Raw genomic sequence first — 14232 nt, forward strand, 5'->3', positions numbered from 1 at the left:
CATATTTAGAAGGTTGTTTTTTTTTTTTTACTAAAATAGGCCCTTCCTGCCTTAAAATGACCTGGATGTAACTCGACACCAGCCGCTTTGCAGCTCGAGCACACCAGCTCACCTACAACTCTGCTCTAAAACTGCTCTTCACTGCACACTGGCCATGTTTCCATATAACCAAAATCAAAAAACAGTGTAAATTATTATCGTCTTTACGTCTTTATGAATTAGGCTTGTTTCCATTAACTGCCTTAGAAAGAAAAAAAAACAAACTGAGTAGAGGAAGGTGTAAACAAACTGCTTCAAAACACAAAGAAGAAAAAAAAACACACACACAAAAACAACCTTTGGCCATCTCTACAAAAAATCCCAAACCAGCCCAAGTTAAAACTTTTTGGCAAAAGTTGTACCTTTTTTTTTGTTGTCGTCTAATTTTGCTATTTCCAATAAATTTGATGAACGCATACAGAAATCAAAGTGTGTTAAAAACACATCTGACATCTGAATGTGTGTTTTTGAAACTATTATCAGTGAAGCGCAGCTTTGAGGCACAAATACCTGCATGCTGACACATAAATAACATCATATGATCATGTTAAGAAGGTTGATTTCCACCAGACGGTAAACAGTTTAAGCACAAACTGTTCTGGAAAGGGGCTGCAAGGTGGCTCAGTGGTTAGCATCACTGCCTCGCAGCAACAAGATCGCCAGTTCGTGTCCTGGTGAGGACACCCGGGATCTTTCTGCGTGGAGTTTGCATGTTCTCCACGTGCAGCGTGAGTTCTCCAGCTTCCTCCCACAGTTAATTGGTGATCCTAAATTGTCCGTAGGTGTGAATGTGAGTGTGCTTGGTTGTCTGTCTCTAAGTGTAGCCCTGTGATAGACTGATGACCTGTCCAGGTGAACCTGCCTTCACCATGAGTCAGCTGGGATAGACTCCAGCCCCCTAGTGAGGATTAAGCGGTGTGGATGTTCTGGAAAGATGTGATGGAGACCTTCGCGCAAGGACTGACTTGATCTGACTGAGTTCTCTACAAACCGTATACTGTCACCTAACCAGGCAGCTGTCAGGACACTGTAAACCAGGGGTGCCCAATCCTGGTCCTTGAGAGCCCCTATCCAGAATGTTTTAGATGTTTCCCTCTTCCAACACACCTGATTCACATGATCAGGATCGTTATCAGGCTTCTGCAGAGCTTGATGATGAGCTGATCATTTGAATCAGGTGTGTTGGAAGAAAGAAACATGTAAAACATGCAGGATAGGGGCTCTCAAGGACCAGGATTGGACACCCCTGCTGTAAACTGTTTTAATATTTTGGTAACACAACTGTCCTAATTTTAAACGCACAACAGCCTTTGCTTGTATCTTAAGAGGAGCCAAATAATCAACAGAAGCCATTTCCAAGAACCTGCTTTTCCATTAAGTCGTAGAAGACACACGTCAGTCTGTGAAAATCAGATAAAGAATGAAACACGGAGGCTGAATTGTACTTGTCTGGCTAACTTAATGCTCCAGTAGCTTATTTATGTTTCATTAAACACACAAACATAAGAATATTCCTGACTTACAGAGCTGCTCAAACCACTGCATCCAACGTGACGCTTCACCCGTCAAAGGCCTTTAAATAAAGACGCGTTTCACATCAAGAATTAAAAACCCGTTCAGGTTTTGGTGGATTGTCGTATAAAGTACACAGTATGACATAAAAAAAAAAAAAAGAACAATGCACACAGTTTAATGTAACACAGGCTGGTTTCAGTTTATGAGGGAAACAAAGCAAAGGAAAACGTTCCAGGTGAGAAGAAGCTGCCCGTCGCCTTCTCCCACAGGAACAACTGTAGCTGGTGTGTTTACATGATATGAGCAGACGTTATAAAATTGCTGCATTTTATTTTATTAAAAGGCACAAATCTCAGGATGTTTTTCAACAAATATCCGGAGCAGGTTTTTTTTTTTTCAGACTCGTTGCCTCTCAGTCTTTAAAAAAAAACGTGAATTCAAAGCGTTCTCCGGCCGGTGGCTGTAACAGGCACCGTGAGCAGCCTCCTGCTTCTTCATTCTAGTGTTTAATTCAGTCATTCATAAGTTGAGCGTCACATGGGGAGGACGGGGCCCCCCGTTAAAGTGTGTCTTGACTTCCTGGCTGATATATTTGGATCAAGCGAAGGCACAGATGTGTTTGGTAAAGAGGCAATTAGGAGTCGATCACGATTTCAAAGGGAGCTCCGACCGCTCCCAAACTGTGGAAACCTCAGAGAGGAGTGGCGGCGACACACATCACATGTTCCCTATGAAGTTCTTGTTGGGCTGCTGGGCGTACCACTGCTGCCGCTGCTTGCGGGCCTCCACCTCAGACAGCAGCGCCTGCCGGTACGCCTCGTACGATTTGACGATGTGCTCCAGCTCCTTCATGAAGAGCAGCTTCAGCATGCCCTGATACGTGTCCAGGTCGGCCAGCTGGAACAGCTCCCACTTCAGGATGTGGTCGTACCTGACGGACAGGAAACAGGCGGATTGGACTTTAAAAACGTGGGCTGTTTTAATGGTGTGTGGAGCTCATGAGCACACGAAGGCACACACACCACGACCACAATAAACATTTCAGTTGACATGCAACACATTTTAATTCTCTGACCTTTTGCCTTCACAAAAATCTCAGAAATTACACAAATGATCAGAAGCAGAAACTGTGAAACAGAGACCTTTGTCAGATTTTGAATCTTCTGTCCTTGAATTAATCATCAGTACCGTTCAGTTGGGAAACTTCACCAAATCTTAGCCTGAAATGATTTTATTTGAGGTTCGCCAAGAATATACTGTTTTTACCAGATCCTGACAATAACAACCAAAACACTCTGCCTTCCTCGGTGCTATAAGGAAACCATCAACAGTCACATGACAAAAAAAAATCAGGGAGTTTTCAACTGAACTGCAGACTGTGTTTACACAGAACAGATGGAAACAGACCAGAAAATGTCTACAGCATGCAGAGTCACCATGTATGTTTTCAGTGTGTCTGTGGGCAAATATCGTAGATGTTGAAGTGTCTTCAAATCAGAGTATTTCTTCTCTCTTTATAAAAATAATTAATGGCATTATAATTGTCTCACTGCACAGAAAACGTTTTGGACTTTTCTCTACTTCTAGTCACGGTTGTGCTGTTTCTATAGATGTACAGGACTTTATATTGTGGTGAAAAATGAGCCCACAGTGAGTAGAAATGTGAAGCTCAGAAACTGCTTGGGGTTCAGGAGGTTATTATGGCTAATATGGTAACAAAAATATGCCTTAAAACATACAAATAAGCAACTAGTTTGTAGATAAAATGACTTTAAATGGGAAAGAAATTATTTGGGCTTTAACATCATGACATTTTGGAAAATAAATATTTAATAATTGATTGCAGCTGTTACAAAGAAGTATCCCAAGCCAGATGAATGAACAACTAAAGTACCTCTACCTTGATGAGGTGCTGAAGTCAGCTAATAAATACTTTTAAATAACCATTTATATTCTTTCTCTGCTTTAATAAAACTCCTTATGAATGATTTTTGCACCAACCCGACAAACATGCGAGTCTTTCAGGCACACTACTCACTTGAGTGGCGCCCGGGCGTACACCTGCAGCCAGTCGGGGATCTCGGCGGTGTGATACGGGTTTGCTGGTACGAGCACCGGCTGGTTCCTCTCTGCAGGTCGAGGCTGATAAGTCACAGGAGGCGGTAGTGGAGGCGGCTGGTCGTAGCGAGGCACGCTGCAGCAGGACGAACGAGACGAATATTAAGAGATTGTTGTACGTGACTGGCTGTGTTTACTCAGAGCTGATAGGAAACGAATTAGGGAGCTCGAGAGGACAAATAACTAATTTGATCAATAAAATAAATGCAGCACGGCATAAAAACAGAATACAGAGGAGCAAGTTGTTGGAAGATCCACTCAGCATGGTGAAATATCTTTCTAGAGCTGATGTGCAGAGAAGTTAGAAAAACACCAAGTTTATAGAGACTGTAAAAATGTAAACAGCCTATATTTAGCATGTGGAGCTCACATTTTTTCCAGTTTTAATAACAACTCTGGGCACTTGTAAAATGTTGTACATGTTGATTCCATGTCTTTCTGTCGTTTTGAAAACCAGAAAATGTCAGTTACCTTTTATTTAAAATACAATGTATGGCACTGAAATTGTGTTTTGCTGCACAGAAGCACATTTTGAGTTTTCTCTACACCTAACCATGGTTTTGCAAAGGGTTAGGGGTTTCCAAAATTCAACATCGTCCACTTGTCGCACTAACAGGAACCTTTCCTATGTGGAAAGGAGCCTAAAATTAATTAACTAAGTTGAGGTGGTGCAGATGTTTAAAGGGTCTGTCTCTCAATCGGCCCACTCAGCAAGTTTCCTCATAACTCATGAGTTGATTCGATGTGATCATTTTGCGACAACTGCACCTATTTCGAGTGCATAAAAGCGACAAATAGTTCCTACTGAAAAAACAGAAGAACCGCAGACGGAGTTGCAGGAGACAAACTGATTAATGTAAACTAATCGATCACTTGGTAACGAGAGGAGAGCGTCAGAGTGCAACATGATTGTACACATTCAGGTAAAGTATTAATTATTAATGAAGTAACACAGTTATGAATAACAGGCTCCCTGCTGTCACACACTATACACATATACAACATTTAATTTATATATTCAGCTAAATTAATCCCTATTACTAGATGGTGACCCAGATAGTTGCTGCATTGCTGTTTGGTATGTTTGCCCCCATATGGCCAGTTTTATGCAACTAATGGTGATGTTTCTACTAGAAGAAGACATCAAGAGGCCAGAAGAACAGCTTGTTGTCTTCTCTAAGCTTAACCAATCAGCATCAAGCACCACCTGGCAGCTTGTAACGGTTACTCACAGGTACCAGTTGCCAAAGCAGGCCTTAAAAACATCAGCAGGGGCGACACCTGCGGTCAGAACATGCACCAAGGTGTACAAAACAGCCCGACGACGTACCTCGGAGCACACGGGTGGCGGTACTGCGCCCTCTTGTTGATGTGATCCACGTAGTAGACCCCGAACTCAGCGGACTCCACCTTCTCCCAGCCTGGAGGGAGCCCTTCCCTCTCCAGAGGGTGGCTCCAGTGTGTAGTGTTGGTGTTGTGGTCGATGTAGTACTTCCTGCCACGGATGGTCCAGTCGACGGTCCAACCGGCCGGAAGGGGGAGGTCCTCTCCCGTCAGACTGGAGAGGTTCCCCAGAGACTTGGCCTGTATTCGACCTATGCCTGAGGAAAACAAACATTTCTTTTTTAGAAAGCTCCAGGCGGAGGGAGAGATGTCTGACCAAACATACAGAAGAGCAGCTGCCAGCTAACAGCTCCTCTGGGAATGGAGAAATATTTGGAGAAATTTCTTAAAAACAGCATGTGTGGGAAAATGTCACTTAAAGCAGAGGAATGTCCAGCGTTTAAAAGGTCATTGTGATGTGGCAACTGAACATACAGCAGGATAAGAGAGGAATGCAATGAATCACTACTTAAAGCATGACTGATGCAGCATTAAGTAACGCTGCGGTCCTGGACAGGCTCCTATAATCCCTTTAACTCTGTTGTGACGGAGCATCTTATTCTGACCGACATTGTCTGATGAATGGTAGGAAATGGGAGTGTTGTTACTTTTGGACAGGAAGGCAGCCATCTCTGCATGGCCAGGCATACACACAGGCGCTTTCACTGCACAGAACAAACCGCTGAACTCCCAAACTCTGTAAGAGCAGACAGCAGAGTGGGTTCATTCAACGGGTCCTGTACTTTTATTGGTGAATCACGTCAGCGAGGAATGCCGAGCCAACAGCTGTGTGGACGACTTGGGCTGAGTGAGGAGGTTTAAAAAAAACCAATGAGCCGGCAGGGACCGAGAAAAGTTTGAAAACACGAGAGAACGTGCAGAAAATGCAACTATCTCAGCAAAATGGCGGCTACAATCTGATAAATTCTGCACGAGAGTGACAGCAACAGAGCTGGAGCTCTTTGCCAGCTGCTGAGTGAAGGGAAGGAATGTGCGAGTGCTCCGCAGAAATGCACTCCTCTTCCTCCTCCACCTCATCATCATCATCATCATCTCTGCCCTTTTCTCCTGGAAAATACTCACTGAAGACCTAAAGCTCGATCGGTGCATCACAGGAATTTCGCTGGATACAGTTGGGAAAAGTCCAGATTTACACCTCGTCATGTGGTGTGTGTACTAAACACACAGAGTGGGCAACTTCACGACAACACATCTGATACACACAAAAACATGAATGACAAACAACAAGCAAGTTCTATGCTTTGTGTGTGTGTGTGTATATATAGGTACACACAGACATAAATACCTTGTGGACGGCTACCAAAAGCGTCTAGCTGAGGTGAAAATGGCCAAGAGACATTTAACCAAATCTTAGCATTGCTGTTTGTATATTTTTGATGATGTAATCGTTCCAGAAAACCTTTATTAAATCTACAAAAGGCTCAAAATACATGACTGTTTTTCTGTGACAAAGACGCATGTGTTTCAATGACTTCAACACAGAAAATTATGAGCTAAAGAAGTCATTGGAAACTCAATGCTGTCCTGATATGAGTGTATGTAGATGTAAACTTTTGTTCACAACTATACACATGTATAGCTCTTAGATTGTATTAGTTCCAATTAGTTTTTTTTTTTTTATCCGAATCCAAAAGGTTTTCTGCTGAAAGATGACAACATGGGTGTTTATTTTGAACACAGATGACTAAAGATACAGCACCATACCATCAGCCGTACCCACAGTACTCTTTACAGATTTGAAAGGTGAAATCGAAGCCAATTCCAGATGACACGTGACATTGGTAGAGAGAGTTAGTACAACCCGGACAGGTCGCCAGTCAATGGTTGTGTTTCCATATCTGTCAAGCGAACTTTTGACATGTCACAAAGACAGATAGGCTTTGTTATGCATGGCTGTAATAAACAGAAGCTGTAGGCAAAACCAGAGGTACGTTCCAGTATCCATATTACCCCACTACATGTTAGAAAAAGATTTAGTATGCCTCAATGCACGACGCCATAAATACCCAGATGTCCGACTACATCTGGTCAGATTTTGTAGCGTACAAACGAAATCTCATTTCACACGCAGACTGTCAAAGTTTGAGGCACGTTATGATGAAATAGTATGTCCCAAATGTATGCATACTATCATAAAAAGTCTACTAAAGGCAGGAGAGACAAGTATGTAGTTGCAGCTGTTAGCCAACTACTAAAAACCCATAAAGAAGAAGAAGAAGAAACAAACTAAACATTTACAAATGAAAAATGTAGAAAAGTTGTAATTATGCTTTCATGTCACCTGGTATTAGAAAACAAAAAAGAAACAGCTGAGCAGTCATGTGAGTGAAGTGTTCACGACTCTACGTTTCCGTTACCCATCAAGTGCGCTGACACATTTTTTTTTATGTGAAATGTGAAACTTTTTTGCAAAATCAGCAAAATTTTTTTAAATTCTTCCATTTCTATGAACTTTTGATACATCAAAATGTGCATAAAAATAAATGATGGTGACACAGCTAATTACAGGGCCGAACATATGATACATCCGGTAATAAAGCGTGACGGGATAATGAGGGGAGAAGGTCAATAAGCTGCTGATCATGTGATTATATGCGATCAACAACAAGAAAACAACTGCTAAAACTTCAGTTTAGGCATAAATTCATCCATATTTTAAACTGATTTTCACAAAAAAAATTATAAACATAAGGAGGCCTAGAAATACAGTACAGGTACTTTCAAGCAGTTTAGTTTTTTTTCTGTTCTTGAACAAACTACATGTTTACAGTACAAACATAAGCTGATAATAACAGAAGGAATTTGCCAAAATTACACGGATGACTCCTCTGAAACGACTCTGACTGAACAGCATAAAGTGTGAAACGTAATTATAAAGAGAGCAGCACATACGTACGTGGATGATTCATAGCAGTGAGCAGTTTGAGGCTCAGACATCTGACTGGGGGGCGGTCTGCAAATTACTGGTTTGCCAGCAGAAAGATTCAGCAAACAGAGGTGAAAAATGTGGAGCCTCTAATGATTGTTCGACTTCACTCCAAACAAGGCTCCATGATATGCGATAGGCGGGCCTGACATAACACTAAACCGTATACATGACTTCAACAAGTCAGCCACAAAAATAAAAGCTTCTCTGTCGTTCGGGGAGGGCTGGAAAATTCCTGTGACCCCCTACACATTTAATCTGAAGGAAATTACACACTTGCATCACGCTGGTGTGTATATTGTCGAGCAGGGAGATAAAAATATTGAATTCCTCAGGAAAACTGGAATAAAATTGCTCTTTTCAGCTTGACAGCCAGTGGCTTGCATTCCTTTCACAGTGGCCGATGTGTGGTCCAAACCCAATTCGCAACACTCAAAACCGCAATCATACATTAGTGCAGCGACTATATTTGAACTGCAAAGTTTTCTCAGTAAAGTTGGCGAGGTTTACGCAAAAGAATTCCTCATAAGATAAGTGGGAAATGTTGCAGACTTTCTGGTGTGACTTCATTCATCTTTCAAACTGACTGCTCGGCTTGTTAAACCACAAAAACAGAATGCATGCTGTGTGTTTTCCTGCTTTACTATTCTCATGAGTTGAAACTTATACTGGAAAAGATGAGAAGTAAAGCACATGTCTTGTTTACCTGACGGGGGTCTGCTTGGAGCTGGGGGCGTGTGTTGTCGGGGAAGTCTTTGGAAGTTGTGTTCATTGTGCTCATAGTATCTATAGTCCTCAGGAAAGCGCTCTGGGACTCTCCTGGGCTGCTGTTGCTGCTGTTGTTGCTGCTGCTGCTGCTGCTGCTGCTGCTGCCGCTGCTGGTGTTGCTGGTTGTCATAATAAGGTTCAGAGGGGTAATAATAGCGAGCAGCGTCTCCATTCTCAGACATGGGGCTCACGTCTGTGAGGAAGGACTGTGATGAGCCTCCGTACTCGTGGGACAGGTCTCCCAGACTGCGAGGCAGGTATGGAGGTGCGGACATGCGGTGGCTCTCTCGGCGGGCCACCTCATGAGGAGGCCTCTGTACGGGGGCCCGGAGGACGCTCTTGTTACGGGACCCAACGGGCTCCCGGTTGGGTGGCACGGGGTAGGAAGAGGGCCCCATATCTGGCAGAGGGACCTCTGTTCGTCTGGGAATAGTGGGTCCATGACGGATGAATGAGGGCATCAGATCTGCAACCAGGTGAACAGAGAGAACGCAAATGTTAGAAATAGTCAACACAATAACCCAACACCAGCTCAAGTACTACACTTACAACTGGAAGCACACATACTTGGCATATTTTTACTCCACCACAGCTAAAGGTACGTAAGCTACAGACAGAAAAATATCTAATAAGGGTTGACAAGCCGTACGATAGAAACAAAATACTGCAAGATAGTATAATCCAAATGAAACACTGATCTGGAGTTTCAAAATTGTTCTCAAAATTTGATCTATTTGTCAAACTCTGAATTAATTATGTGATGAGGAATAACAGAAAACTTCAGGCTTTTATCTTTACCACTTCTTTAAATATTATCATGATAACATAGACACTAAATTTCAATGTTTTTAAAATGTGCAAAAAGTGGGTCAATGGGCAATAAAAAAATGTCAAAAAGTATTTAACACATAAATCTAAACCTCCACAAATATCTTTTCAAACATTCATATTTTATGCTATAAAAATTTCAGGCAAATCAGAGACAGTTGAGCGGAAACTTCTAAAAGTGTATTTATTTTAGATGCGATGACTCAAATACAAAAAGATTATCATAAAATATGATTTGTTGTTTTTCAGAGCTGCTACCTTGAACTAATTTACTAATTACTGGTCAACTATTAGATTAATTGGCAACCGTTCTGACTTTTCATTAACCTTTTTTATGTGATTCTTTTAAGAAAAATAAGTGAAAAATCTCTTGATTCCAGCAATTACGGCCATCACACGAAGGCAAAACAACTAACGTTTGATTAATTAAACCAGCACTACAAAGCTCCGTATGAAGAGTGCAAAGCCAAACCTGAATACATTCCAAAGCAAAAAGCTATTTTGAAAATGAGAAAAGTTCAAAATGTCTTCCATTAAATTAGTTTTTTCTTTATTATAAATCACTCCAATCATTCTGGAGTTATTCATTCTTTCCTAAAAGAGTGATTCAAGTCATATGACGAATATTCCTGTATTTTTTTCCAAGCATAAAAAATGGCCCAGAAACACAAATCATCACAACATCAGTTTTTCCCCCAATATCATTCAACCCAACAAACAACAAATCGATGAATCTAAAAAAAAAATAAATAAAAAAAATCAAGGGATTAACCGACAGTGAAAAGAATTGTTAGTTGCAGCCCAGTGGTGTTATCTAGTGTAAATACAGCAAATCAAATAGTAATGAAGTTGTTACAATTAGCTGCATTTGCAACAACTACATGAAACGCACCAACAATAACACAATAATAAACCACATTATTACACTGACAGGAGCCGCTGTGTCTGAATTATAAGTACTTTAACTTTGTGTGTTTTAGTTCATCTGCTCCTATTTTTAATGTCCTATTTGTACAACATAGTATAATTAAGTAAGTATTAATTACACTTCTTCTGTAGGACCCCAGTAGTTAAAGGTAAAACTCTTGATTGCATCACACAGATTAAATGTCAGTTAAAGGAAACTAACAGTCTGTTTAACATCACAACAACTCTTTCACTTTGACCGATGGACGAATGCAGGCTAACTGGCACCAACTCTGACTTATCGGCAAATAATTCACACAACATGAAGCTAAAAGTTTTCTTACAAAGTTAAACTTAAATTTAATTGAGTGTTTTAGTTTATTTACCACAAATTAAGAGCTGTAACCGTTTTCTCACAACTTTACGCAGCTGACGTTCATGTAGCAAGTTGCTGAGCATTTAAGCTAGCAGTGAACGACCCAGTTAGCAGCCTGTTTGTTTACAATAAACAGCTGTTTACAAGCTTGTGAGTCACATTCATGGACGAAAACATTCCCAAATATTCTCTTCAGCCTGTTGGTTAATGTTAGTTGGCTCCGGGTTGACGCTTATTAACTTTAACCTGCGGGCTAAACCGATGCTAGCCCGAGCTAGCAGGCTAACTTGTTGCGCTTACTTCTGAGGAGCGGCGACGTTTCCTTCTTCACATATTTCCCGTGTACCTCGGCTGGTTTCGACGCTTCGTTCTTGCTTTTCTTTCGTGAGAGCATAACTCAAGGCTCGGAGACATCAACAACACGGCGCTGGGAAGTCATGGCACGATCCTTCGACTCTGCAACCGTCCCGGTCAGCTAGCGCGGCGCGGAAAGTCAACATTTTTTTAGCGTTCAGGGGGGAGCTAGCAGCAGTTAGCCCGCCGAGCTAACTCTGGGAGCGTCTGTCCGCTCCGCCGCTGCTCCTCACCGGGAATAAGCAGCGTCCAGTCCGTCCTCCTCAGCTGATAAACCGCCCTCTGCAGGAGGAGAGAGGAGCACCGACACGAATAATGTTGACATCTGAGCCGCAGAGCCTTCCACTGACATAAACATGACTTACATGTATGTGTTTGGACTCTAAACTGATTATATGAGATGCAATTTTTGCACTTCCGGTAAAAAAAAAAAAAATCTGTTTTAACTCATCGCATTAAATTCAGGTCACTATATTTGGATTAAATGGACAAAAAGTCTTAATAATCCAGTAAAATAAATAAATAAATAAATAAATAAAAATCCAAATGACACACATATTAACATGTATTTAAATTTCCACCCACTGCAGAATTAATTGATTGGTTGATTGATTGATTGGTTGATTGATATTTAACATTTAAGTTTTATTTAATCAGGTAAAAACAGTTAAGATCAAGACTGTCATTTACAATGGTGGCCTAAAAAAAATAAACTGAGTATTGGATCCAATATTCAACATTGTGAGTAATACTCTGTCAACACTAAAGGATTAACATTGAGAGGTTTCTTTTAATTAAACACATGTAAAACATTAGTAAACACTTGTATTCTGTATGTATATATATATATTTAAGTCAGTGATATATATATTTAAATCTGTGTAATCAGTCTAATTGATTACTATAAATCAGTATTGGCCCTGAAAAATCCATACCGGGTCACCTCTACTAAAAATAAATAATGAAAATAATGAATAAAATAATTTTTAAAAAGTGGATTTATCATTTAGCATGTACATGACACAAGGTCGAGGATGACACATAAAGAGAATCATCAGTATTCTTTGTATAAAACATCATTCAACAGAAGCATGCACAGACTAAGAAGTAACCTCTATTGCACCTATAAGGAGCTCAGAAGGTAAAAGCATGGGCCCTGTTTAATTACAAATATATTATTTCATTCAATAATGTAAATGTAAGGTGAATGTTTTATATAATGTTGCTGTCACATTCATTATATGTATATATTTATGTAAAAATAAGTCGTAACTAAGCCTGTAGAAAATGTATTGTTGTCAAAAGTGCAATATTTACCTCTGAAATGCAGAATCTGCCCGTATTTGAGGAGAAATTAATATCTTGCATCCTCAAATTTCAATGCTACAAATTGACTAATGAACCAGCAAATGTGATTCAACATTTGCACTTTGGACCTCCAGGTCATTGCATTAAGTATATGTTATTATATCTGGATCCAATAGACAAAAAACCTAAATAATGCCCCGAAAAACAACAACAAAAACACCAAGTGTCAAATAAAAGACCTTATTTAAACATGTCCACACTTTGCAGAATGGCCAATATCAGTATAAATATATCAGAGGATCATTGTGATTCAATAATATACAAGTGAGGAGAATTTTAATGGTGTAGACGGTCGAGCTGGAGCTAATTTTAATAGTTTTACGTAATGCTGGTGTAATATTTCTTATCATAGTGTACATGTATGTCATATGGTGAAAAATAACAACTCAGTAAAAAACACAATATTAGAGTATAAAGTCGCATAAAATAGAAATGTTAGCTTCGTTATTGGGTATATACACATTATGCTTTTGTATTGTTGTAATTGTTTTAACTGATTTAGAACCCTTACAACTTAATATGCTGTGCGTATGTTTCTATGTGTAACATTTTTATAACCCACTCAGCTCTCTTTCATCCTCTTATTCCATTGACATTTACAGATCGATGAACCACCAAACACCATCAATGCATTTTATTGACACCTGCAACACAAACATCACCCTGTTTCATCATTAGTGCTCATTCTGCAGCAAGACAAGCTCCTTCATTTGAACTTAAAAAACATTCATAATGGCGCAAATGCAGCTTCACATATTGCAACAGATCACATGTTAAAGTTAAATATTGCCACGTGACAGACGCTTCAGAGTCTTCAGGTAGTGTTCGATAAAACCTCTGGAAAGGTCACCAGATTATTTGACTTTTGTGTTGACATGATTTTACCGCCGACAGACAGGTTTCAGTTTCATCTTTACATAAAGGCTTGAGGAGCGAAAGACACACAGAGAATCTGTTGGACAACACAGACACAAAAGAACACTTATCTAAAAGTACACTTCAGTACAGCTTTTCTCTTCGACACAGACGGTAAAATGTTTACTCACTTACTAGTAACACTGAAAAACATTTAAAAAATGTATAAATTACTGTAAAATAGCAGGTCTTCTTTACAGTCTGACCTCACATTTGGTTCTTCATAGGTGCAGCGCAATATCAACTCATTATTTCTTAGAATAAAATGTACAAATACTGCATATATTTCAAACCTGCCAGTTCTTGTGCATTTGGCTCGATCTGTTGGCACAAAAGTTCCAAGCAGTACAACATAATAAGTCTTCAGTACATAAACAGTGCAATGTATGGCTGACCCTCTGAGTGTTTCAGGGGACACATTAGGGGCATTTGTAGTGGTAAGGCAGCGACGGAAGAGGAGCCGGGTTCAGCTCACGCACGATCTTGTTCAGGCTGGAGATCTTCTCCTCCAGCAGGTAGTTCTTCTTCTCGGCGATCTTCTGCCGCTGCTCGGTTATCTCCAGGGCCTGCAGCAGCTGGCCGTTCTCCACGTACAGGTCTTTGATCAGCACGTCTGCTTTGCCGTTCTTGTGCAGCTGGAACAGTCAGAGAAAGGAGACGATTAAGGCTTTGGTAATGTCATGATTATACTCATTTGATGTAGGTTAGTACAGGA

The 14232-nt window shown here is 40.5% G+C and overlaps 2 protein-coding genes across 3 annotated transcripts in view; both read right to left on the reverse strand.

Moving 5' to 3' along the window:
• Positions 1-1478: 1478 nt before the first annotated feature.
• On the reverse strand, positions 1479-11502 carry sav1 (salvador family WW domain containing protein 1). Its single transcript, XM_008300076.1, has 5 exons — positions 11181-11502; positions 8709-9236; positions 5003-5273; positions 3593-3748; positions 1479-2485 (listed from the first exon to the last, which is right to left on the reverse strand). The coding sequence occupies exons 1-5, from the start codon at positions 11272-11274 to the stop codon at positions 2272-2274; spliced, it is 1263 nt and encodes a 420-aa protein (XP_008298298.1). The 5' UTR covers positions 11275-11502; the 3' UTR covers positions 1479-2271.
• A 1719-nt stretch (positions 11503-13221) lies between these two features.
• The window catches only part of nin (ninein (GSK3B interacting protein)), a 31883-nt gene continuing 30872 nt past the window's right edge, over positions 13222-14232 (reverse strand). For both annotated transcript variants that reach the window (XM_008300078.1, XM_008300077.1), the window contains one exon: positions 13222-14152. In XM_008300078.1, the coding sequence (XP_008298300.1) occupies positions 13937-14152 (216 nt within the window). In that variant the 3' untranslated portion in view covers positions 13222-13936. The remainder of the gene's footprint in view (positions 14153-14232) is intronic.

This window comes from Stegastes partitus, unplaced genomic scaffold, assembly GCF_000690725.1.
Source record: "Stegastes partitus isolate 25-593 unplaced genomic scaffold, Stegastes_partitus-1.0.2 Scaffold1496, whole genome shotgun sequence".
NCBI lineage: Eukaryota > Metazoa > Chordata > Actinopteri > Pomacentridae > Stegastes > Stegastes partitus.